Source organism: Cervus elaphus, chromosome 32, assembly GCF_910594005.1.
Source record: "Cervus elaphus chromosome 32, mCerEla1.1, whole genome shotgun sequence".
NCBI classification, from domain to species: Eukaryota; Metazoa; Chordata; class Mammalia; order Artiodactyla; family Cervidae; genus Cervus; species Cervus elaphus.
The window spans coordinates 24,169,533-24,197,022 of NC_057846.1; the positions used below are offsets into that span (position 1 = coordinate 24,169,533).

Below are 27,490 nucleotides of genomic sequence, written 5' to 3' on the forward strand. Positions count from 1 at the left end.
TAGCGGATACTGGATTCTGCAATAATAACCCAAAGGCAGTAACAGGTAAATTCCTGGTGGTTAGAAGCAGTCCTGGAATGAATATCAATTCTTGTGTAACATAAATTCCAAACTTGTCAGTGACCAACCACCACAACTGATATCAGGTAGTTATATTCCATTCCACTAAACTGACTTGACATTGACACAGAATTTGACCATTCACAAAATACTGCGTAAATGAATTAGAAAAATAGAAAAGCAAAGTTCCTAAAAGAGGTTGAGTTGTTCCTTCTATGCTCACAAACACACTGAGAGGTAGATAGAACTAAAGATGGAGGGGACTGCCGGAAAGAAAACCAAAAGGTCTGAGTTATTCATAAACCACACAGTAGGAGACTAAAGGGTTAAGGGCTTACTCCACAAATAAATTCCCCAGATTTTGTAATATCCGGCTGGATTCCCTGAAATGATTTAAAAAAAACAAAACCCCACAACTTCAACTTTGACTTTAGTGTGCAACACAGATACTGTGGGTGTTGTTTTATATTTAAAAAGAAAAAAAGTGGTTTGCAGTGAAAATCTTTTATCTTGGCTACTAGTGTCCTAAAGGATGTTTGAATAGGACTTGAAGGGCTTGCAGTGTAATCCTTGGGCTTTTTTTATTTATTTTTTTTTACCCTTGGGCTCTTGCTGGTCAGGGAATGATCTCCTTTGGGCAAAAGAGGAGAGCTTTAAATGTGAAGCTCCTCCAGGATATGCTGATCATTTTAAAGTTGCCAACTGGAACCAATGGTGCTGGACTGGTCTCTTTATTACCGATCATGTGTTCAGTACAAGGGGGAACAGAACCAGCATTTCACACAGTAAGAGCGTCAACAGACTGAGATGTGTGTAAGAGGCTAAGAGGGCCAGAGGCTGGCATGACTTAAGCTTCACGAGGGCAAATGGGCAGGGAGGCGTGGGGCAGCACCGAGCCGGGAAGCCAGCACTGAGCTGCCAGCATAGGAACCCACATAACGCCCAGCACATGTACACATCTGATATGAGGTTAGTCCAGGGCGGCTCCAGCATCTGTCTCAATCCTCACCGAGGTATGGGAAACCTCTAAGGTGTACTTAAAATTTATTAAAGTGGGAGCCACTTTCATTCACATCTCATACATTATAAATGGGCATTCATGTCTAATGAGTGAGGACGTCTTTATACTCAAGATGAAGCAATGGCGGCCCAAAGAGGTAAAGAGACTAGTTCAAGGTCACCTGCAAGGACAGAGTCAGGACTAGGACTGGCATTCATATCCTAGGTGAAAGTTATGACCAACCTAGACAGCATATTAAAAAGCAGAGACATTACTTTGCCAACAAAGGTCCATCTAATCAAGGCTATGGTTTTTCCAGTAGTCATGTATGGATGTGAGAGTTGGACTATAAAGAAAGCTGAGCACCAAAGAATTGATGCTTTTGAACTGTGGTGTTGGAGAAGACTCTTGAGAGTCCCTTGGACTGCAAGGAGATCCAACCAGTCCATCCTAAAGGAGATCAGTCCTGGGTGTTCATTGGAAGGACTGATGCTGAAGCTGAAACTCCAATACTCTGGCCACCTGATGCAGAGAGCTGACTCACGTGAAAAGACCCTGATGCTGGGAAAGATTGAGGGCAGGAGGAGAAGGCGACGACAGAGGATGAGATGGTTGGATGGCATCACCGACTCGATGGACATGAGTCTGAGTAAACTCCGGGAGTTGGTGATGGACAGGGAGGCCTGGCGTGCTGTGGTTCATGGGGTCGCAAAGAGTTGGACACGACTGAGTGACTGAACTGAACTGAACTGATGTATCCTAGGTCCGTATCATGTTGTATTATGAGGAAGATAAAAAATGACAGGAGCACGTACAGCCATCATTCGCTATTTTCATTATCATTTAAAGCAGCGGTTCTCAGTTGGACACACTCCCAGCCAGGGGACTTTTGGCAATATCCACCTGGATGATGTGGGTACTAGTGAGTAGAAGCCAGGGATGTTGGTAAACAACCTACTATGAACAGAACAACTCCTCAGAACAAAGCATTATCTGGCCCAAATATTAGTAATGCCAGGGTTGAAAGGTCAGTATTAAAAGAGAATGAAAAGGGACAGCAAGGAAGAGATTTCAGGACATGGGAGTCTGTGCTTTTCTTCAAAGTGAATCTTGATAAGAAGGGAGTGCCAAGAGAAAGCTGATGTTGGCTGGGACTGAGAAAGTGCCCCTGTGTGTTTTTCCTGTCCCAGACAGAGAACTTTAGACCACCAAGGATTCCAGCTTCTGACTTATCCTTGGGTCTCTCTAGACCAAGTTCTGGATTTTTCCTGAGATTTTGTCCAGTAATTCCATATTTTCATTAAGTTTCAAAAGCATTCTGTTTCACTGTGGGAGTAGGGGGAGAGAAAACTTTAAGATAAAAGCATTTAACATAAGAATTCTAATATGCAAAACATTGGTTGAAGAGAATTCTTAGAATACTTGGTGTCTATATGAAAAGAAGCTCTGTTTACTATGGAAGAGTTCCTATGCAGGTAAGACTCTTATTCTATTTTCATTTGAATAGACAAGAATATTTCAGAATCCTTATATTATTTCGAAAGCTTTAGAAATTTCACTAATTTAGTGAGACCAAATTTAGGAAAATATTATTTGGTGTCCCAATGATGTATATCACTTGTCAGAGTCTTTCTGTTTCTCTCAATAGAGTTGGAGGCTTATCATTATAATCTTTGTACTAAGGCTTTAGGATAGAGATAGGGTTTCATGAAGTAAACAGTACAAGGATATAAGGACCTTACATAATTTCATGTATCGGTTTTCCACAAAAAGCTTTCCTGGCATAAATTTGCTATTCTATGTTTGAACTGCAGAAAAAAACAGTGCATTATAGACGTATGGTTTTTGTGTAGCTGAAATGTACTTTTATTGTTATTTATTTATTTTTGGGCCTACCGCATGGGATCTAGTTCCCTGAAAGTGAAAGTGTTAGTCACTCAGTTGTGTCCGACTCTTTGTGACCCCATGGACTGTAGTCCACCAGGCTCCTCTGACCATGGGACTCCCCAGGCAAGAACACTGGAGTGGGTTGCCATTTCCTCCTCCAGGGGATCTTCCCAACCCAGGGACTGAACCCACACCTCCTGGGTCTCCTGCATTGCAGGCAGATGCTTTACCACTGAGTTACTAGTGCTCAATACAACTAATCCTCTCTTTCCAGGTCTCCAAGGAGGTAACACTGTATAAAGGGAAATGGGCTTGCAAAAGAGCAGGGATCTACAATCGGCCCCACCCACTCCACAACCCTGGAACAGCTGAGTTGCAATTCTCTACTGTTCCAAACATCAGTAAGTTCATCAGACTTCCCTTGTTTTCTTTTCAGATGATGAGACTCCAGTTAGCCTGGAATTAATGATTAACAGTTGCTATTTGAAAATGTGGTTAAGTGCAGCTTTGGCCAGCAGGCATCCTCATGTTGAGTTTGCCCAGTGGTTAAGGTACATGGGCAAATTTAAGTTCTCTAAGCTTCTCTCTGGGTCACTTGTTTGAATACACAGTAAAGCAAGAGAGAAAAAAAAATCAGTGTATTGAAAAAGCAAGCACCTCTACCAGAGTACATGTTTGACGCGCAAAGATTTTAAGGACTTTCACAGGCATTCTTCATAAGGAAACAGTGTTACATCACACTGGGAATCAGTAAAAGTAAATATTAAAGTTAAGTGAACAGTACCTGCAAAAACTCATTTAGAAGAGGATGGCCATTTTGGAAGACAAAAAACATTCTTATTAAGAATTGCAACAAACAAGGTGTTTCAGGTATGATTTCAAAAATTATCATTTAAGATGTCCCTCAAACAATTATTCCTTGAAGTTTCTTTTTCTGTGGAGTTAAAAATTTTTTACGATAGAGAATAAAACATGTCTGATTTAATATTTTGGAAGTTTTTAGTTAATATCCATAAGCAAGGTGGGAGGAGATTGCAGAATGGAAGAAGAGTAATAGTTTGTACTCAGTAGCAAGTATTTTAGAAATTACAAAGATATTCAAGAATAATATATACACATCAGAAGATGATCTGTCTCATAGATTTCCCTTGAGACAGGAGAACTGTCTCAAGTTTTCCATAGAGATGTCAATTCAGGGCTTTGTGGGGATAAGTATGTGTGTAGAAGACCAAGACAATCTAGGAATATATTTGCAATCTCATTTTAAAAATAGAAAATTTTAGAAGTAGAAAATCAGTTATAGCTTCTTTGATAAATTTAGAAAAGAAACTTCAACAATGGAAAGAAAGGAAATGAATTGGAAGAGAAGATAAACATGGAAAAATTGAGATGGAGAGAGGGTCAGATGATCATGAGAAATGTTGGATTAATAGTGAGTTGGAAAAAAAAAGTAGTGAGTTGGAGGCAAAAGAGAGGGAGCGAAGGAAGGAAAGGGGACAACCCTTCTCTCTAACTCCTTGGTTCCTCCCAACTGTGAACGTGTTGACCACTGCACAAATAACCATATTGAAGAATATTCTAGGATTGGGGGGAAGATAAAATTCAGCACTATGATAAGGAGCTCTGTGAACACTATTGAAATATTTACTCCTTTCCCTCCAAATTTCTTATAAACTCTGATGTCAGTAAATCAATTACAAATTCATGTCTTATGTGCTAAACATATGCACATTTTTCATTTTTTGTAGGATGACTTTATTATATCAAATGGTACATTTCACTTTATTTGCCTCAGTTGCTGGTGGTAAGTAGACTTTTATATTTAGTGTGGGCTGGAAATAGCTTGGTTCCCTGACTTGTGGATTAGAAAACAGGAGGGCATAAACCCAAAAGGGAAAATCACACATTGTCTTATTAATATTTTATTTAAGAAGGTCTAGTGGTGGGTCTAAACCTGCATAGTAATTACCATCAAACTAGTAATGAGTGATAATGATATTTTGAGATATCTGAAACTGTAGTGTTTTCATATCTGCTATTTTTATTATGACAAAGGCACAGGTCCTATGGACACTAATGCATTTTGCTGTTATACTAGTCATAGAAAGATATGCCATATTTTAGTTAGAAGTTAGTGAAAATAAAGTTGGAATTTCTCCTCATTTAAGTCCACGGACTACATAATCCTATAAGCCTCTAGTGATAATTTCTACTGTTCTTTACCTATGTACTTTTCCACATACTTACTGGCATGTTGATTATTACTGTGATAAAATCACTTATTTTTAGTTTCACTTATTTTCTTGTTGCTACAATAAGTTTGAGTTATATTTTGTTCTGCTCAAATATTTAAATTTTTGTTTTATATATATATACTTATATATTTAAGAAGACCAAGGGTTGTATCTTAGTATTTGTCAAGGAAAATATACCAAGATTAAAAACTCCAATACATTTATTCAGTGATTAAATAATAATGACCTAAAAATCCAAAATCTGGAATATTAGATGTTTCATTCTAGAAACAGAAGAAAATTTCAATTTTATGTAATTTAGTTTTGTTTGTATTTTTAACTTATTTATGGTTTCAGTGGAAAGTGAAAGTGAAGTTGCTCACTCATGTCCAACTCTGTGACCCCATGGACTGTGGCCTACCAGGCTCCTCCATCCATGGGATTTTTCCAGGCAAGAATACTGGAGTGGGTTGCCATTTCCTTCTCCAGGGGATCTTCCTGACCCGGGTTTGAACCCGGGTCTCCTGCATTGTAGGCAGATGCTTTACCGTCTGAGCCACTAGGGAAGTCCTTCAGTAGAAGGGGCTTCAATAATTTTTCCAAGAGTCTAAAGTTTTTGTTACTAAAATGACCTATTTATTTGTTTGGTTTTGTTTTATTAACACATAATTTATGTACAGCACTGTATATGTTTAAGGTTTACAGCACAATGATTTTCCTTACATACATCATGAAATGATGGCCACAATAGATTTAGTGACCATCCATCATCTCATATAGATACAACATTAAACAAACAGAAAAAAATGTGTTCCTTATGATACAATCTCATAGGATTTACTCTAACTTTCACATATAATGTACATCAATGTTAATTATATTTATCATATTGTACATTTCATTTCTGGTACTTATTTATCTTATAACTTGAAGTTTGCACCTTTTGACTTTTTTTTTTTTTTTTTTTGGCCATGCCATGCGGCATGCAGGGTCTTTGCTCCCCAGCCAAGAATCGAACCCATGCCCTCTGTAATTGGAGCACAAAGTCTTAACCACTGGACTGCCAGGGAAATCCCCCTTTTGACTATCTATATCCAATACCCTTTTCCTCCAGTGACTGTCTCTGGTATACACAAATCTGATCTCTTTTTTAAAAATGTTTGTTTTGAAGGTATAATTGATGTACAATGCTATGTTAATTCCTAAAAACAAATGAACAAACATAATGAAACAGAAATAGAGTCATAGAAACACAGAACAAACCGGTGATTGCCAGAGAGGAGGTGGGAAGGTGAAGAGAGAAACAGGTGAGGGTGATTGAGAGGTACAAACTTCCAGCTGCAAAATAAATGATTCATAGTAATCAACTGTACAGTGTGGGGGATATAGTCAATAATTATGTACTATCTTTGTAGGGTGACTGATGATAACGAGATTTGTCATGATGAGAAACTGAAATGTACAGAAATATCCAACCATGTTGTGCAACAGAAACTAACCTAGTGTTGTAGGTCAGCTGAACTGGTCCATTTAAAAGAGTGAAGTGATGTGATACCTTATCCCATCAAGGGTCATCAAATGCCACCCAAAGCAGTAGGCACACAAAGTTGAGTGGCTACCCAAAGGCTACACGGAGCCCTTGTTTCACACAAGCGTGGCGTTTAGACACAGAGAAGCGGTGGGGAAAGGAAAAGCAGAGACCATTCTAGACCTGGATGGGGTCCTAGAGGGCATTTTTGCCAGAAAAGATCTGAGAAACAAGTCAATTACTCGCAAAGCACCCACATCTCCAGACAATCACTCAGAAGCACCATTCTATTGAGACACACATGCCATTTTATAATTTTCTTTTCTATCTGTGGCTGCTTATCCAATAAATTAAAAATGTTGATGGCCCTGATTTCTAAGTTCTGACATAGTTCCTGTTAAGTAGACCTATTTCACTTGCCTTTGTGAGATTATTACCTGATCGGACATGTGCCCCAGAAAATCCAAAATCACACGTGTCATGTATTACAATCTAGAGTGTGTGACCACGCTGTTCCAAGATGCCTACTTTAAAGGAGGAGATGTCACTGTGGTTTTCACGCCGAATGCCAAGCACTGCCAGATCATCTGCACCCACCATCCAAGATGTTTGTTCTTCACTTTTATGACTGAATCATCATCAGAAGATCCTACCAAGTGGTAAATGTTTGCTTTTCTGCATAGAGGATTAGATTGTATATGACAGACAATTACCAACAATGAATAGTCATCTACCATTTTATAAAACTTAATGTGAACATTGGAAAATGTATCTTCGTTCAACTGAAATATTAAATATTTACAGGAGAAAGAGCAGCGTTTAGGCAGGGCCAGAGGAACAGACATACCCCTCAGTGTGGACTTTCCAACTTCTCTTGTGGTCTCAATATTAACGATACTCTCCATCTGATTTTTTTCTACTTTAAAGCCAGTTCATCATTTTGTTCTTTGCCTTTCATTGATTATTGATATTTTATATTATTCAAATTAGTACATTTCCCTCAATGATGTTATTAGAAAAAAATTCATTGTTTATAAAGGTAATTTGAAAGAATAGTACAATGATTTCATATCATCCCAAGACTTTTTGCCATTTTTTTCTTCTCTATTATGTATGTGTAGATGTCTAATCATTTGAAATAATTTGAAGCCATCATAATATTTCACCCTTAAATATTTCAGCATACATTATCGTACACAAAAGACATTAAAAATTAACGAGAATCCCTTCATATCATCTCAGTTGTCCTTCCCATGTAGTTTATAACAATTAACCAGAATCTTATCAAGATTCACAAATTACATTTGGTGGTTTTGTCTCTATAGTCATATTCTTAAAGATCTTGGGACATTCCACCTACCATTTTTGTTTTCGTACTGAGTTTAACATTTAATAATAAAGCTTTACTGCAGAATGACATTATCAACATCTTTATGCATTATTGCTGCATTCAGAGTATTTACATAGTTCCCTGAACTTATAAAATTTAGTATTCTAGAATTTACGACTGAGGTTGGCAAAGTTTTTCTTAATAGCCAGAAAGTAAATATCTTAGGCTTTGTGGATCCAATAGCAAAATCAAGGATATTATATAAATACTTATATAATGATTCAAAATATAATCATTGAAAACTACAGAAACCGTTCTTAGCTCATGAATTATATACTGAAACAGGCAGAGAGCTGCATTTAACCAAAAGGTCATAGTTCACCCACTCCTATTTCTTGTTTGGAAGGAAAATTTTATGTCCTCTTTCCAATGTCAGGATGTTGGAATGAAAACCAAACTCACAGTCTCTTAAGAAATATTTGTTTTGTCATGAGATAGAGGAGTTTTTTTCCTTCTCTTTGACTCTCTGTGGGCTGACTTTTAAGATCCATTATTTTAAAACATACATTTTCACCCAATAATGTTATTTCTTTAAAAAAAAAAAAAAACAGGTATAATTGCATCCTGAAAGACAGTGTTACAGAAACACTGCCAATGGTGAATATGACAGGAGCAATTTCTGGATATTCTTCCAAGCAATGCTTGCACCAAATAAGTGGTAAGATGTCTTTCTAGAATTGATATTTATTAGTTACTGTGATGTATACATGTAGTTACACCAGCTATGGTTTTATGGCTATAAAATAAAACCCTGCGATACTGAAACAAAGCCTCTCAGTGAAGTACCCTTCACATAGAGTAAAAATGAGCACACATGCATGTCTTCCCCACCACTGCATTATGTTCTGCTTCTGCTTAATCACTCAGTCATGTTTTTGACATTTTGTGGCCCCATGGACATACCCGCCAGGTTCCTCTGTCCATGGAATTTTCCAGGCAAGAATATTGGAGGAGGGTGCCATTTCCTACTCTACAAGACTTTTCCGACCCAGGGATAGAACCCCTATCTCTTTTGTCTCCTGCATTGGTAGGTAGATTCTTTACCACTAATGCCACCTGGGAAGCCCCACCCTATTACAGTTCATTAATATTTATCTCATCAGACACATCCAACTACATCAGTTCATCATTCATTTTTCCCCCCTCCTTTCCAGCTTAAAGTTTTATATGAAAGTCCTTATTAAATATATTAATTCAAATCAAGGAAAGCAGCTATAAAGGTTGAGATGACACTTGCCATAAGAGTGAAATAGATACTAGTATAGGTTAACTAGTGAATCAGTCCATTAGTGGAGTTAAGGAGACAAGAGAGGCCAGTTCATAAAATTGAAGCAGAAATGTTCGTCTCATATTGCTGCAATGTAAGAAGGACCCTGGCATTCTCTTACTGTTTCCATGGAAGAGTAGGAATTAAGCAGATTAAAATGAAACTAGAGGATTTCTGAGAAAAAAATCAGTGAAAGAGTAAGTCTGGAGGAACAGTGGCTGAGATTGAATTATCAGACTTGACCCCAGAGACTGGAAAATAATCATATATTCTGATTTTATTCCCAGCTTGCAACAAAGATGTGTATGTGGACCTAAACATGAAGGGAATGAACTATAATAGCTCTGTTACCCAGAGTGCTCAGGAATGCCAAGAGAGGTGTACAGATGACACGCATTGTCATTTTTTTACATTCGCCACAAAACACTTTCCAAGCATAAAGGATCGGTGAGTGAGCTGTGGGCTGATGGAAAACAAAATGGAATTCTTTTTTTTTCCTATCAACTTGATGTCAAATTTTATTTTTAACCCATACAAGACAATTCTAAAAATACTAATACTATAGATTTTTTGGTGAAAAATGTATTTAAAGTTTAACTTGGATGCACTTCTTTTTATAATACAGAATCAGCCTTTCAATGACACTTACCAAAAATGTTAAATCCACCTCCTAGCTAATTTATTATTGTTGCTGTTCAGTCTCTTAAGCTATGTCTAACTCTTTTGTGACCCCATGGACTATAGCCTGCCAGGCTCCTCTGTCCATGGGATTTCCCAGGCAAGAATACTCGAGTGGGTTGCCATTTCCTTCTCCAGGGGATCTTCCTGACCCAGGGACTGAACCTGTGTCTGCTGCTAATTTATAGAGTGCTACATTTTTTAACTGGCAATTTTAAAACAGTTGCAATGGTCAGTCAGTTCCATTCTCAGCCTAAAGGATGTTACAGTCTGAACTTGTAGAATCAAAAAGAAAAACCTACTTAGATATCTTCCCAAATAACAGTTCCCCACCTGAGACAAAGTAACTGAAACCAGTGTGAAATACTTTAAAATTTGTCCCCATACTAGATTTTGAAATATTCCAGGAATAAATCTATTATGTAAAAAATATAAGAGGATCTGATTTGAACCTGATTAACCTCTTTTCTCTTAAGAAATATTTTTAGGGAAAATATCATTAACTTTTTAATTTAGAAATAGTTGAGATATTCTGGATTTGTATAGGGAACTACAATTATCTGGAGCTTCCCTGGTGACTCAGGGGTAAAGAATCTGCCTGCAATGCAGGAACCATAGGAGATGTGAGTTCAGTTCCTGGGTTGGGAAGATCCCCTGGAGAAGGAAGGGGCAAAGCTCTCCAGTATTCTTTCCTGGGAGATTCCATGGACAGAGGAGCCTGGCAGGCTACAGTCGATGGGGTCACAGAGAGTCGGACATGACCGAAGCGACTTAGCACACACACGCACTATGCTTATCTGAAATCCAACAATGAAAGAAGAACTCAAAATGACTAGTATTTGGATTTTAACATTCCGGTCTACACACTCACAAAAAGGAGATGAGAGGAAATGAAGTGTTAAAGATTTACTTGAAGAAAAGCAATGGATGATAACACAAGATGAAGCTCTCAAATCAATAATTAAGATTTTGTGGTTTATCTTTAGCTCAGCTCAAACCCACCTTTTTACATATTTTATGTGTTAAGATTCAAAGCAAAGTGAACAGCAAGTCAGGACATCGGGAGTTGCTAAGTATTATTTGAAAAGTTAAAATGCTAAAATTGAGACGAGCTTGAGAAGTCTTTAATTCCTACATCCCCACTCTTGATGTCACTACCCATCTAAAGCTGTCATTTTACTGATGAAAAAACAAAACTGACAAAATTCACAGGACCACCAGCTCCCAGCAGAGACGGGACTCACGAGCTGTCTAGTCTCTCAGATCAATGTTTTCCGAGCAATTCTTTAGCTTCCACGCGCAGGCCATCTCTAAATGTGAATTTTTTATTATCTTGTATTTTTCCTTACTTGCATTTGGAGAGATAAAATATTTTTCCGTTTTGGTCTTTATTCAGTAACATTTGTCTGTTGAAGAACACCCAAACAGGGACACCAAACAGCATAACGAAGCTCCGTGAAGTGGTATCTGGATTTTCTTTGAAGTCCTGTGGCCTTTCTAACCTGGGTAACTACTATTTTCTTAATGAGGTAGTTTAGCCATTTAATGCTAATGATACGTACAATGGGCCTTACTTAGGATACCAATTTGGGCTCACTGATGAAAAATGGACCCATTGACCTTTTATCTTCCTCGTGAGAAAAAATTCATTATGTTCTATATGATTAAAATTTATGTTGGAATTTAAAGCTTAAAACAATCACTTCACAGTTATCCTAATTTTAAAAAGTGTAAAAGATCTTGGGATAAATAAATCTTTAAAAGTTACTAGTAAGACCTTGTTTCTTTACAGCAGTTTGAGGCTCGCAGCAAAATTGAGAGGAAAGGATAAAGATTTCCCTTTATTTCCTGCCCAGACACGTAGTCAGCCTCCCCTATTACCAGCATCCCTCACCAGGAGGTACATTTGTTACAACTGATGAACCAACATCATAATCACATCATAATCTCCCGAAGTTCACAGTTTACATCACAATTCACTCTTGGAGTCGTACATTGTATGGGTCTGAACAAATACATAGTGGCATGCTTCCATCATCAGAGCACCATTCAGAATATTTTCACTGCCTTGAAATTTCTCTGTGTTCTGCCTGTTCACCCCTCCCTCATCTCCCAAAAAATTTTTATATGGAATTTACGAATACTGTGAGTGGGGTTTTACCTTTACCAGTGCTACCAATGAACTGACCTGAATACGATTTCTTCTGTCATGCAGCTTGTATTAGGGACATTTTCCCTAGAACGGCGTTTGTGGACATTACCATCGACACTGTCATGGCCCCAGATCCCTTTGTCTGTCGCAGCATTTGTACTCACCATCCCAGCTGTCTGTTTTTCACCTTCTTGTCTGAAGAATGGCCAACAGCATCTGAAAGGTAAGGAGCTAAGATTAAGGGTCATGTGTTACCTTTTAAAACAGTTGATCAAAACCCACCCTTGAAAATTCTAAGCAACTACAAATTTTATCTAAATGTCTGTCTAGAATAGACAAAAACTGCAAGGAAGAATCCTAGCTCCTCTCTTTCCATTTCCCACTTACTGACCGCAGGACTGTTGCTTTTCTTTAGGTTAGGGAGGTCTTTGCCTTCAGCAAAAGGAGAGAGACAGAGGATGAGATGATTAGATAGCATCAGTGACTCAATGGGCATGAATTTGAACAAATTCCGGGAGATAGTGAAGGACAGGGAAGCTTGGTGTGCTGTAGTCCATGGGGTCCCAAAGAGACGGACACAACTTAGTGACCGAACAACAATGACAAGAACGAGAGAGTTGCTAGTTCTGAATAGAAGGAAGAAAATAATGATAGTCACTGGTCCAGTCACAATGCCTGGTTTAAGATCATTGACCCTGGAGTACAAAAGGCTGGAAATAGCAGTGACCTGTCAAATCCAAAGTGGAGAGCGGTGGAAACGATGGCCTTCATCAAAAGAAATGGGGATAATGGTGGAGGAAGCTTTGAGAATTTAGGCCATTTCCCTACTGATGGATATTAACACAGGAAACTGTAATAAAAGCATGGGAAATTGCTATGATCATCAAAAGGATGTTTGTTGCCCCCATTAACAAAATTCACTTAAAAAATCATCTTAAGACTGCTTAAAAATCTAGATTGTAGGTATTATCTGAATCTGAATTCTCAGAGTCCTTGGCATTTGCTTGACATGGCTGTTCATTCCTGGGGAGAGTGTCCCCCAGAGCAATTCAGCCAAAATAAGCCCTTGAACTCCTGTCCATCAAGGAAGACTGGTTTTTTATGGAGGGAGTGAAAGGTTGTTGTTAGGGTTAGGGGTAAGGTTGTTGCTGACACATGAAAAGACGCCGGGATTCTTGGCCTCTGAAGGAGAAGAACTCAATCCGGGGCCAGGGACAAGGCTTGATTGCTCAAAGCTTTTGTGTAATCAAGTTTTATTAAAGTATAAAGGAGATAGAGAAAGCTTCTGACATAGGCATCAGAAGGGGGCAGAAAGAGTACCCCCTTGCTAGTGTTAGCAATGGCGTTATATACTCTAATTAGTTATTACAGTGAATCAAAAGAATGTCTGGAGGTTGTAAAGACCTCACTAGACCTACTCCCATAATTTACATTTTAAGATAACAGGATGAGCCAGAAGGTTTTTTCCAGAGACTGTCCTCAAGCAGGATACATTATTGTTATATAATCCTAAGGAATGTAGAGGGGAAAAAAATTTTGTCCTTTCCTCCTCCTTGAGAATTCCAGACCCCTCTCTCCTTGGGCACCCCTAGACTTATCAACCTGCCTAGGAAATGACTCAGGAGGATAGAACTACAGAAGTATCAATACTAGGTTTGTCACATGAGAATATGTTTGTTACTTTCATGTTCTCAATATGGTTCTAACATGGGGACATGATAAGTACGCTCAATAGACTAAAAACCTTGTACTACTTGGGCCAGAGTGGAAGTAAAAGAGAAGTGATCAGATTGGGATATATTGTTAATGTAGAGCCAGTAAGATTTGCTGATGGATTGAATACCAGCATGAAGGAAAAAGTCAGTGATGGCTGCACAATTTTTGGCTCAAGAAAGTTGGAAGGATGGAAATACCAATGAAGAGATGAGGGAAGATTTCCCACAGAGTTGATTTCCAGAGGGAAGAGGTGTCTGGTAGTCAATGAGAAAGAAATATTGAATTGGCAGTTAAAAAGAGAGATTTAAGTCAGTGATTAGGTATCCCCAGCTGGTAATTAATGCTGCTGAAACTGATGAGATCATCAAAAAATTGAACAGAAGGAAGGAGGGCAAAGATTGAGCCTCCAGGCATTAAAAATTTCAGAACTTATAAAGATGCCTTTGTAAGGCGTTATTTTGTCTTAATCATGGTTCTTTTTCTTTCATATTCCATTTATAAAATTCCCAATCAATACCTATAAGAGGAGGTATTTGATCATCATTACAGGGTGAGAGAAGAACATGGGTGCTACAAGCCAAGGCTTGGCCTCTTAAATTCGAATTAATGAATATTAAATAAAACTAAATCTTCATTTCCTCAGCTGTATTAGCCACATTTCAAGTACTCATCATATGGCTGGCTGGTGCCTGTTGTAGTGACTAGCATGGATGCGGAGTGTTCACTTCGTTGCAGAAAACTCTGTTGGACATCACTGACCCGGATTGGGATTTTGTGGTTAGGAAAGGTTACTTCTTCGCAGAGAAATGCCGCCTGGGTGTGGAGCCTGCATTTATCTCTGTCTGTGGCACCCCACTCCAGTGCTCTTGCCTGGAAAATCCCATGGATGGAGGAGCCTGGTGGGCTGCAGTCCATGAGGTCGCAAAGAGTCGGACACGACTGAGCGACTTCACTAAGCCTACAGCAACTCTGAGTCGGAGATTTCTAGACAGCATGAAAATTCTTGGATGGTTGAGATAGTCTAGGAAAGTTGAGAGAAAGGAAATGAAAAAGGAAAGTGCTAGGAACGGTGATGTTGAACAGAGCAAGCTCAGAAAATTTAGAGGCAGTTTGGAAAATTTGTCTGCAACCTAGAGTCTGACTCGGTATACTTTCAAAATGGGAACGCCTTCCCTATTAAATACCAACAGGAACTGATTTCTATATGCACTATGAAAATGTCTTCTTTGATATGTTTTACATGGTGCCTCTTTACTTCCCTTTTTCACTCTTAGAAATCTGTGTCTCCTTAAAACATCTTCAAGTGGATTGCCAAGCGCACGCTTTAGAAAGAACAAAGCCTTTTCTGGTTTTAGTCTACAAAACTGCCGGCACAGTGTCCCAGGTAATCAGTGCAAGCTCTTTCTTCTGATTAAGGTCAACAAATGGGTGAGAGGGTTTTGCATTTCACATCCCAATATGTGCTTCTGCTGTCCAGTGTTCTGCCATTCTTCATTCTATCGCAACACTGATTTCTTGGGAGAAGAACTGGACATCGTAGACGTGGACGGACATGAAGCCTGCCAGAAAACATGTACCAACAGCATCCGCTGCCAATTCTTTACCTATTCTCCATCTCAAGAATCATGCAACAGAGGGAAGTAAGACATATGTCAAGTTCCATAGACGCTCCTGTCCCAGCTTGTTGAGAGATGCATTATGTTTATACCATTTTGCTTCCAACCTGCAGGGGTAAATGCTACTTAAAACTTTCTGCAAATGGATCTCCAACTAAAATACTTCATGGGACAGGAAGCATCTCTGGATACACGTTAAGGTTATGTAAAATGGATAATGGTGAGTTTAATGTCACTTGAAAAAAGTAATAACCTGAAGGAATTATTTTATACTGAGTATGTCATGACTAAGAGAATCAATAATCGCCACAGAGGGGAGAAAATTAGTACAAAAATGAATCTAGTTGCAATTTTCTGTTATTTTCACTGCTGTCAATCAGGCTGACCTGTTTTAAAGGTAAATATTGGGCTTTAACTGAACTCTGCATTGCCTGGCATTAATTAAATATATGTTATAATCCCTGGGTCAAGAAGATCCCCTGGAGAAGGGAATGGCAACCCACCCCAGTATTCTTGCCTGGAGAATCCCATGGACAGAGCAGCCTAGCCTGGTGGGCTATAGTCCATGGGGTTGCTAAGAGTCAGACACCACTGACATTTTTCGCTTAAACATTTTATAAATGTTTATAAACATTTTATAAAAATTTGATACATTTATATAACCAGTATTTCCTGGTGAGGCTCAGGCTTAGGTAACATTTTTATGTCTGTTTGTTGATATCAAGGTCAATGATCTTTCTTATTATCCTTTATAATAGAAATATCAACCAGCATCTTAATTAGTCATTTTCTTTCTATTTGTTGTTACTTGATCTTTAATTGAAATATAAATAATCATCTTATGTTTGGAAAATTATGTTATCTATGCAAGAAGTACTCAGTAACTCCTTCTCCAGGGCCTTCAAATTTCCTGCAAGTGTTTATGAGTATTTATGAATATTAGCAAAAGTTACAATAAAACCTTATTAACTTGTAACAATGAGTATGAGAGAGTGGAAATAAAAAGATTATCTATATTAAGCAAGACCTATAATAATATAAAAAGGATAATGGCAGATCAGCAGTACTTCCATTCCAGTGGCCAGTTTCTGAGCATAGTAACAAAAGATGGTTTGTAGGCAAAGAAGACTGTCTAAGAGATAGAAAAGGAGCATTCTCCCTACACGCATTCCTCCCTAAATTATCATAATAACCTATGACGACTTTAGTGTTCACTGATTTACATACACTGCATGTTTCTGGACTTTTATCGCTTACTGCCCAATATTACAATGCAATATAAATTAAGTTGCAGCTGAGATTTAATGAGTGAAATGGAAGTGATAATTATGCTTTGTAGTAGATTTCAAAGTATGAAAAACTTCTGTGTCAGAAATACTGGCTGTACTGAGAGGTGAAATAAATCCTGAGGTTCCTAGAACTTGTTTTGTAGAACACGCGATGTTACATTGTGTCCAATATTACCCCTCTAGCTGGGAAATTCTGCCTTCCTAGAGTTTAGAGGGGCTCTGATGGGACTCTGGAGGATTCTATCTTCTTCACAAAGACAGTCAGTTGAGTTGTATCTCATACCTTCTCTGTTTTCCTTAACAATAAATTTACCCAAGACAAAAAGGAGCATTTACAATCTTTCTGTTGTCCTGGTGCTACCAAGCAATAGAAAGGATGCAGCCGATTTTATCGTCAGTAATGGTGACATAGTTTTAAAAAGGGGAGGCAGTACTTACACCCTAAGTTGCAGAATCCATTCTCTACCCTCCTCCCTTCATTATGTTCCTTTCTAATGAATCTATGGACTCTGGTCTCTAAAGGTTGCAGACTATATCAGGTGTAGACTGACAGCCAAACAGAAAATATAAGGTAAAGGAAAATAAAATCTTATGTCTTTTTATGCACCTTCTGATATAAGTGAAATGAATTGATTACGTTTTGCTGCATTAGATTAAAAATGTGCTAATATACAAGGGAATATCTGACTGAGATGTTTATATCTTATACTGTCATTGGTTTATACTATAACTTAACTTTCTGAAGACACAGAGCAATTGCCATCCAAAGAAACATCTATTAGTTCAAAATGCAAGGCCAAGCATGGATATTTTCAGCACTTTGAACTGAGAAATGAACACCGAGATCTATAACTCATCTTAACAAGGTCTTTATTTACGTGTTGTTAATATAGCTTAGTTACTGCTGACATATTAATTTTCCAAGTCAAGAAAGGAACTGAGGGGTGAGTTTGAATCAAAGTCCTCGGAAATATCAAGGGTCGCGCATAAAACCCCAGTCTGTCAACAAGACCAAAGGGCAGAAGCAGTTCACAAACAGAAGAGAAGCCAGGTTGGGATGTGGGTGGAGCTGGAGTGACGGGGCCCAGAGGGCAGCTGGGGTGGAGGGCAGTGGGAGGAACTGGACAAAGGCTGCAAAGTGAGTGCACGGCACTCACCTTTAACCAGTTCTCAAACATTGGTGAGGCGGATCAAAACTTAGGTGGGCAGGGTCCGCTGTCAGAGTTTCTGATTCACCACGTCCAAGGTGGGGCTCAGGAGTGGTCATCTCTCACAAATTCTCAGGTCATGCCTGGGAGGTCGGTCTGGGGGCCACACTTGACAACCATCACTTTAAAAGAACCACTGGGGTTGTTTGAGGGAGGGTAAGCCTCGAAGTCCCAGATGAGGCATTATTTTATTGTTGTTCAGTTGCCCGGTCGTGTCCAATTGTTTGCGACCCCATGGACTACAGCATGCCAGGATGCCCGGCCCGTCTCTATTATTTGAGGCATTATTTGGGGATGTGCAATTACAAGGTGATCCACCCATTCAGGTTTTATGTTCATATTGTGCTTTGCCAACTTGAGTCTAAAGTATCTTCAAGTGAAGGTCACGGTACATTATTGAACCCAGAGAAGGTGTTCTATACCGTGAGCCTGAAGGAATGTAGCTACTGATGGAAAATGAAAATTTAGGAAGCTTCTCACTGCAATCCTTCTGTTGTAGTGTGTACAACCAAGATCAAGACCAGAATTGTTGGAGGAACCCAGTCTGTTCACGGAGAGTGGCCGTGGCAGATAACTCTGCACGTGATATCACCCACCCAGAGACACCTGTGCGGAGGTGCCATCATCGGAAACCAGTGGATATTAACAGCTGCTCACTGTTTCAACGAGTTCAGTACCATTGCTGGTTTTACTCCTTCACCACGCTCACACATATATTAATATTAAATCTACTCTAGTATTTTATTTAAAAGATGTAAACTTTCCTATTTGCTAAATTAATTTTCTGTTTTAGTGGGGGGAGAAAAGCAAAAAGGAAGAACTGTTCATATTCTATACCAGCATCAGAGAGGTGCAGGAACATGGCTCCATAATATTCTACTTTTCTGGTTAAATGTATGCACATCCCCAGGGGACTTCTGGTTACTTCCTGTTGAGTATATCACCTTCTGTGCACTGTCGTGGGCTTTGGATTCAGGAAACTCAAAGAGAATTTCCCGCTTCCCGAATGTAATTTCCCATTTATTCTCCCTCTCCCCTCTGACTCTGTCTCCTCCTCCTCCTCCTTCTCCTCTCTCTCTCCCTACCTCTTTCCCCACCCCTCACTCTATTTCCAGACACAGAAAGAAGGGTTTATTATACATCATCATATTGGATTCCCTACTTCAGTCATTTTCATTACCGGCCAAATATAAAAGCTCCATCGAGAGCATACAAAGGGTGTGTATCCCAGGGAATTTTAGTTGACCAGACTTCCTCTTTGCACCGCAGTATCTTCTGGGTTGTTTTTAGACTCAGATTTGTGGTTTTCTTGGTTTATTTTTATCAGTATGCAGCTTACTCATAACTCAAAGATTTGAGGTCAATAGTCTCTTTTAGCTTTTACATATGGGACAGTGGGATGCCAGAAAGTATGAGTGAATTTCTCAGGGTCACAGCCAATCAACAGCGGCACTGAAAGTTAGAACCCAGAACTCTGTGTGTGTGTGTGTGTGTATATGTTGAAGGGTGGAAAAAGTATTCATTGATGTTTGTGTGTTTCATATAAGGTAAATGATAGCCCAGGACCTTCCATAAAAGAGGACTATGTGACTGCAAAATCTTAGCAGAAAATCACTTCTTTCCACCTAAAAGCCCCCCACCGGCAGAAAATATTAGCCAGATAGGAATAGTTAGTTAAATAGCACTGTATCTCAAAAGGTTGGGAATTATTTGCTAAAGGAATTCTCTTTTCCTCTATTGCTTACTCCTTAGGGTCGAGTCACCTAATGTATTGCGTGTGTATAGCAGCATTTTAAATCAATCAGAAATAAAAGAGGATACATCTTTCTTTGGGGTTCAAGAAATAATAATTCATGATCAATATAAAAAGGCAGAAAATGGATATGATATTGCCTTGTTGAAACTAGAAACCGCAATGAATTACACAGGTATGGAAAATTTTAAACAGCAAGTTGTCTAGAGTGATGCCCAGCTTCACACTCCCAGATTCATGGCCTGACCCTGGCAATCCCTCCACGTATTACTGTCATTAAAAATGGAGTGGGGCTGCAAAGCTCCCCTTTCAGTCCATTAAGACTGAGTGCTGGGAACTTCCCTGGTGGTACAGTGGTTGAGATTTTGCCTTTCAATACAGGGGGTGCAGGTTTGATCCCTGGTCTGGGAGTGAAGATCCCACATGCCACATCCCACAGGCAAAAAAAAATCACAGCATAAACAACAGAAGCAATATTGTAACAAACTCAATAAAGGCATTAAAAATGGTCCACATTAAAAAAAAATGCATATTCATATAAAAGACCGACATGCTGTCCTGATGATTGAATCTATTTTTTTGTGGGGAGGGGTTAAAATGGCAAGTTTTCTTCAGATGCACAGGATGACATGACTTCATAATATACCATAATATTAAAGATGATTTATATCTCCTCTTTAAGGAAGAAAGGATGGCAGGTCAGGAATGATGAAGCAGCTTCTACAGGATCCCAGACCTCATGAGAGTGACAGTTAATGGAGGAGGTTCTCTCTTGTTCCCTCCTCCTTGATGTGTGATAGATAACTCTGAAAGTGAGGGATGAAAACGTATGACAAAGAGGCAAAACAAAAAACCCGAATATAATAAACTGAGAACACACCCTGATCATAGAAAGTGAAGGAAGAGAGTCTTTCCTGGGAAATGTGATGTATTCTGTTTCTGACAACTAAACTGTGATTTTTAAAATCTAGATTCTCAACGGCCCATATGCCTACCTTCCAAAGGAGATAGAAATGTGATGTATACTGAATGCTGGGTGACTGGATGGGGATACAGAAAATTAAGAGGTAAGAAACTATATTTCTCTGTGTGCTACAGCTGAAGACACAGAACACCGTTTAATCACAATGCTTTCTGCTATCTCAAGTTGCACAGCTAAAATGAGAGTAAAATAATAACATTATTCAATTGCAGAAAGCATATTCATGAGGAAGGAAAGGCGAAAATCACCCAAATGAAGATGATACCTCGCCTGATTGGAAATTTTAAATATGACAATCTCTTTAAAGACTCATTACTTTTAATGAAATTTAATTCAAAACCTAGCACTTTTCAGTAGATGTCTTAGGCTGCTATCCAATTATTTTCTCTGGGAAATAATTCCAGTTAGAGCCATAATTAATTTTGAGCTTAATTAACATGAATAAAATGGTACAATAGTGAGAATAACATCTTCTCTACACTCTGTACGGAGAAGGCAATGGCACCCCACTCCAGTACTCTTGCCTGGAGAATCCCATGGACGGAGGAGCCTGGTGGGCTGCCGTCTATGGGGTTGCACAGAGTCGGACACAACCAAAGCAACTTAGCAGCAGTAGCTACACTCTGTAATTACAAAAGGTCTGTGAACTAAACCTGATTTTTTTTTCCTTCTGGATTTTTACATAGGTGTGGTTTTGATTTTAAATATATGTGCGTATATTTAAATTTATATTATATGTATGTGGTTATTCCATATATAAACCAAAAAAAAAATTTTTTTTTTAGACAAAATACAAAATACTCTCCAGAAAGCCAAGGTACCCTTGATGACAAATGAAGAATGCCAGGCAGGATACAGAGGGCACAGAATAACCAATAAGATGGTCTGTGCAGGCTACAGAGAAGGAGGGAAGGACGCCTGTAAGGTAACCCTGTCTTCAGCCACTTGAAAAACTCAAATTAGAATGTTTAATGCAGCAAACTTTTTAAAAAATTTTAAATTAATTTTTTTTTACTAATTTATTTATATTTGGCTGCGCTGGGTCTTCGTTGCTGCGCAGAGGCTTTCTCTAGTTGCAGGGCCCGGGGACTACTCCCGAGTTAATGTGACACATGGGCTCAGTCGCTCCGCAGCATGTGAGATCTTAGTTCCCAGACCAGAGATCGAACCCGAGTCCCCCCTGCATAGGCAGGTGGATTCTTAACCACTGGGCCACCAGGGAAGTCCTCTGTTTGGTGCATTTTGTAAAAAACAGTCTTCTGCCAATGAGCAGGGAACACAGTGGATTTGTTTTTTCCTTACCCTAAAATCTGCCGTGGATAGATTGGTGTGGGGGGCAGGTCATCTGCTTCTTTGAAGTTTATTAAAAGGCCAAGACAGAATCTCAGGTGAAATCACTCCCAGGACAATGCATTTAAGATGCGAAGTGTCTGAACTGATCTGCGTGCCCTCTTCTTTTCCCTGTTTGTCACAGGGGGACTCGGGGGGGCCCCTGTCCTGTAAACACAACGAGGTGTGGCACCTGGTGGGCATCACGAGTTGGGGTGAAGGCTGCGGCCAAAGGGAGCGGCCAGGTGTTTATACCAACGTGGTCGAGTACGTGGACTGGATTCTGGAGAAAACGCAAGGCCCTTGAAAGGGTCCTCAGAGACCATTCGACTTCCTGAAGGGTAAATCAGATCATTCCCTGAAGAGGGTTTGGATTTCACTGAAGAAGACACTGCGCCTTCATTTTCCTCCACAGGCTAGAATTCTGAGACTGTAACAGATGGAGGGGTTGGGTATTGGTAAGAGCCCACCAAGAAAAACCAAACTGTCAGGATCCCTAAGCTCCCAGGGTTCTGCAATGATCAGAGTCTGACTTCAGTATCCAGTCTCTGTTCTGTTGGCTATACTTCTTCTAAACCAAAGAAATACTATAAAGATTAAGATATTTAAAGATGAAAGCATAGCCAGATAGACCAGAAAAGAATCCAGTGGCGGCACCAAAGGATCGGGTAGAACTGCTCAAAGAAACCACTGTAAAAAGGTGTGGTAAATGAAATATGGGAAGAGGAGAAAATAGGAACCAAGACAGTCATCATCCATTTGCTAGGTTCTGCACTCTGTGTATGGGGAACTCTTTTGGGAAGAAAGAACTTAACTGAATTTGATGGCCAGTTTCAGGATAATCAAGAATTCTTGTCGTTAATTTTTAAATGGGTTTGGGTGGAGACAAGCTATGAATGAGTGTGAATGTGGACTCCAGAATTTCTGTAAGGAAAAGGATTAAAAGCAGCAATCCACCTGAAGTGGGTCCTCTGTGCGTGGACTTCATCTGCATTTGACACAGTTTTGGGCACAGGAGGGCTGGTGAAGATGAGGGGGGTAAACTAAAGACTTTCTAAGACAACCACACTCTGTGAGTGTGGGTTCACAAATCTACATTTGTACATGATAAATGTATTGGACAGAAATCAATGTAACATACACCAATCCTACAGGTGAAAATGATTTGGGAACACATGGATGGGTACAGTAGTGTCTTCAGCATTTTCAAAGCAGCACCTTGTAATCTCAGTACTGGGATGTTCCCTGCCATGCAAATATTTACATGGTGATTGTTTTTGATATAGTCTAATAATCTAAAATTTGCACTATCCACACCAGTTTTCAATCCATGCCAACAACCTGTGTCAAGATTCTATCTAATATGCACAGTATTGATTGAGCAGACTGAACTGGGGGGAATACGGTGGTGAACCAGTCAATATCTCTACCTTCCTGAAGCTTCCAGTCTGGTTAGCAGGAGCCACAAAAAGAAAATAATTACACATGTATAAAATACAGAATTTTAAATGGAAATGAGGAGGCAGCATAGGGTTCTACGAGAAGGAAGGGGAAAAGAGAATTTGGAGCAGGTTCAAAAATTGGGATAAAAAAGGAATTTTCCGAGGAAGACACAGGAAAAACAAAAGCAAAAAAAAAGAATGGCATTAAGACCTTGGCTATTGTCCCGCCTCATTAAAAACTCAGGGAAACTGCTCCATTTTGACGAAGAGGCTTGTCCCGACTGGTCCTGCTGGACCCCCTCCTCCCTTCACCCCCTGGGTCCTCCTCATCCTCTCATCTTCTGTTCTTATGGGCTTTCCCCACGGCCTACATCAGACTGTGGCAGAAAGGGCCTGTCCCTGTCCTGTTGCAAGAGACTTTCCCACATTCTGGATAAGGTCTTCGAAATTCACATGTGGAGACTTCACTACTGCCCTAGGCTCCAGCAGCCGCGAAGGGTGGCGCCGTGCTGGGGGCGTGGTTTCCTCTCTCAGCCCGCCTCTCCCCTAGACTGCCGGAGGCTGCCTGGTACCCTGGGGGGCGGGGCTTCTGGGGGCCCCTCCCAGCATCCATCCCATTTCCCTCCAAGAGTGTGTATGCAGTGTTCATCCGTCAGAGCAGGCAAGCTTCTTTCTTTCCTTTTGTCCTTCCCAAGGCCATCTACAGACTGAAACTAACTCTTCCAAGCAATTTTTCAACTAGGAGTGTGTGTGTGTGTGTGTGTGTGTGTGTGTGTGTGTGTGTGTGCATGCTCATGTCTAGGGAGGCGGGCGGGAATGAATGAAAAGGAATGTTTCTGATAACCACAACACTTAACACTCACTCAGCTTCACTGCCTGTCTGGGTCTTGAGGATCCCTCACCTTCAGATGCAGATTTAGTTTCCTAGGGCTTGGGTAACACATTGCCACAAACTGAACGCTTTAAAATAGCAGAAACTCTTTCTCTCACAATTCTAAAGGCTGGAAACCTGAAATCAAGATTGAGCAGGGTCATGCTTCCTCCAAGGCCCCCAGGGGCGGTTCCTTCCAGGTCTCTAAATTTTAAATTATGGCCATCTTAGATCTCTGGGGGGCTTCCCTGATAGCTCAGTTGGTAAATAATTTGCCTACAATGCAGGAGACCCCAGTTCGATTCCTGGGTCGGGAGGATCCCCTGGAGAAGGGATAGGCTACCCACTCCAGTATTCCGGCCTGGAGAAATCCATGGACTGTATAGTCCGGGGGGGTCTCAAAGAATCAGACTCGACTGAACGACTTTCACTTTCACTTAGATCCCCAGGGCACTCGGGTGTGAAAGCAGAGTCCTAACCACTGCACCACCAGGGAATTCTTCAATTAGGAGCTTCTGGAGCAGCCATTTAAGCAATCCCTTAAGGATATCATTTCTATCATTTCATTCAATCCAAAAGAGTTAAAATGGACATCCTAGAGTTAACAGCTTGCTAAGTGGATATCCTAGACTTAAAATTCAGTCAGCCCATCAGTCAGCAATTAGTGATGTTAATAATAATAGGAACATCATTTTTGGCTAACAAGAGTAAGTGAAAGTGTTAGTCGCTCAGCTGTGTCTGACTCTTTGAGGCCCCATGGACTGTAGCCTGCCAGGCTTCTCTGTCCACGGAATTCTCCAGCAAGAATACTGGAGTGGGTTTCCATTCCCTTCTCCAAGCTGTCTTCCCAACCCAGGGACTGAACCTGGTTCTCCTGCATTTGCAGGCAGAGTATCTACTGTCTGAGATACCAGGGAAGCCCAACAAGAGAAGAAAATAATGCAATTAAGAATATTACAATATGTCCTTCTTGCAGAATGCCTGCTGTGTGCTTTACTTCTTGTCATACCTTGTACTCCTTGTTACTCCATGTAAGACAAGGTATTATTATCCCCATTATAGCCTAATATCATGTTGTTGCTTTCACAGGGAAAAGAAAAGGACAAAACACCTTGCAAGTATTTTCCTCTCAATTCTCCACGTTCCCTCTAGATGGCACTTTGGCCTCATTTTAAACCCTAGGATCTGACAGAATGCACTTAATTTATGATATATGTAAACAAATTCTGTGTATTGATATATATCTGGAAACACTAACTCAAATCAACTGCTTCAATTCAAATTCACATGACTTTTCAAATATAATGGTTGCAAATATCTACTCCCTAGACAGTAGTTTGTCCTTTAAACCATGTGCTCCAGAGCCCCCCAGCTTTGGGGACTTCACTTCCCCTTAGTGACCAACTACAGGAGCCCCCAGCAGTAGGTGACACTGGGCCTTTGGGTGCGCTCCCAAAGACCTCTAGTGCTGCAGACGGAGTGCTTACCTGTCTTCTAAAAGGCCGTCCCCCGTCACTTGCCATCTGGTTGAGTCACATGGCTTGGGACTTCTTTTTTAAACAATATTTATTCATTTATTTGGCTGCACTGGGTCTTAGTTGTGGTAGGCGGGATCTTTAGTTGTGGCATGCCCGCTCTTAGTTGCAGCATTTGGGATCTAGTTCCCTGACCAGGGATCGAACCCAGGCATCCTGCATTGGGAGCACAGAGTCTTAGCCACTGGACCACCATGTATGTCCCTCGGGACCTTTTCTTGCCGTCTCCCTGTGGTTTCCTTTCAGCTGCTGTAACCCTTTCTCCCAACCCTCAGCTTCCCCGCACCTTGCTTGGTCCACACGTGAACACAATCCCCTTCCCTTGATTATTCAGAGTATTTTAAAGATTACACTGCAATATTGAAAACAAACAAGCAGAAACCTTTGAATTCTGAAGGCTTGGTGAGAGAAAAAAAGGAGAGAGAAATACACCTCCCCTCAAAACACACACACACACACACACACACACACACACACACACAACACACACACACACACACACACACACAACACACACACACACACACACACACACAACACACACACACACACACACACACACACACACACACACACACACACACACACACACACACACACACACACACACACACACACACACACACACACACACACACACAGCCCACATCTGGAAGTGGGTAAGGATACACTGGGCTTCCCAGGTGGATTAGATGGTAAAGCGTCTGCCTGCAATGTGGGAGACCCGGGTTCGATCCCTGGGTTGGGAAGATCCCCTGGAGAAGGGAATGGCAACCCACTCCAGTACTCTTGCCTGGAAAATTCCATGGACGGAGGAGCCTGGTAGGCTACAGTCCATGGGGTCGCCAAGAGTCGGACACGACTGGGCAACTTCACTCACTCACTTAAGGATACAGTTACTCCAAGTCTCCGTGAGTCCAGTTGTTCCACAGAGGTTTCCCTACTGGCCGTGTGTCTCCTTGAACCCCCCAGCTTGCAGAGACCAGTGGGCTTGGGGCGGAAGCTTTTACTATTTTGTAGCTTTGACGAAGAAAGCCTCTTAGGGAGGCTTACCATTAGCATTAGGTACATTAGCATTTGGGTTTGTCCACTACATGGGACAGAAAGACAGTCTGAGGTACAAACCTGCCCTGAGTCATGGACAGTATTTAACAAGCCAGCCAGCTGACTTAGGGACTTGAAAAATTTTAAAAACCCGTGGGAAGAAAGTCTAGGGAAGGGGGACGTAGGTGCAAGAGAAGCAAGAAGTGTGAAACCATCAGAGCTTCCACGGGTGCCCACCAGAGGGCGCAGTCACTCTGTGAACCGAAGACTAATCTAGAATCCAGAATCTAGAACTGAGACACTTTTGAGGACTCATGTTACTCTCCTCTCAGCTCAACTTTAGCCTGTCTTCAATCTGTAGGCCTCGAGTTTCCAAAAATTACTGGAGTCCAGTATTAGCTTGAGCATCACATAACAAAATTGCAATTCCTACTAATCAGATATACTCAGGTGCTGTGGAGGGCCGGTTCTGTAGAGCCCGTGGACAGTTATAGGTACTACCTTCCAGG

The 27,490-nt window shown here is 40.4% G+C and overlaps 1 protein-coding gene across 1 annotated transcript; it reads left to right on the top strand.

Moving 5' to 3' along the window:
- The first annotated feature begins 3,498 nt into the window (after nt 1-3,498).
- F11 (coagulation factor XI) lies at nt 3,499-23,746 on the top strand. Its single transcript, XM_043893957.1, has 15 exons — nt 3,499-3,817; nt 4,696-4,751; nt 7,206-7,368; nt 8,651-8,757; nt 9,654-9,813; nt 11,441-11,550; nt 12,260-12,419; nt 15,187-15,296; nt 15,390-15,552; nt 15,642-15,748; nt 18,525-18,693; nt 19,778-19,953; nt 20,750-20,845; nt 21,546-21,685; nt 22,235-23,746. The coding sequence occupies exons 2-15, from the start codon at nt 4,697-4,699 to the stop codon at nt 22,394-22,396; spliced, it is 1,878 nt and encodes a 625-aa protein (XP_043749892.1). The 5' UTR covers nt 3,499-3,817; nt 4,696; the 3' UTR covers nt 22,397-23,746.
- Nucleotides 23,747-27,490: the final 3,744 nt, after the last annotated feature.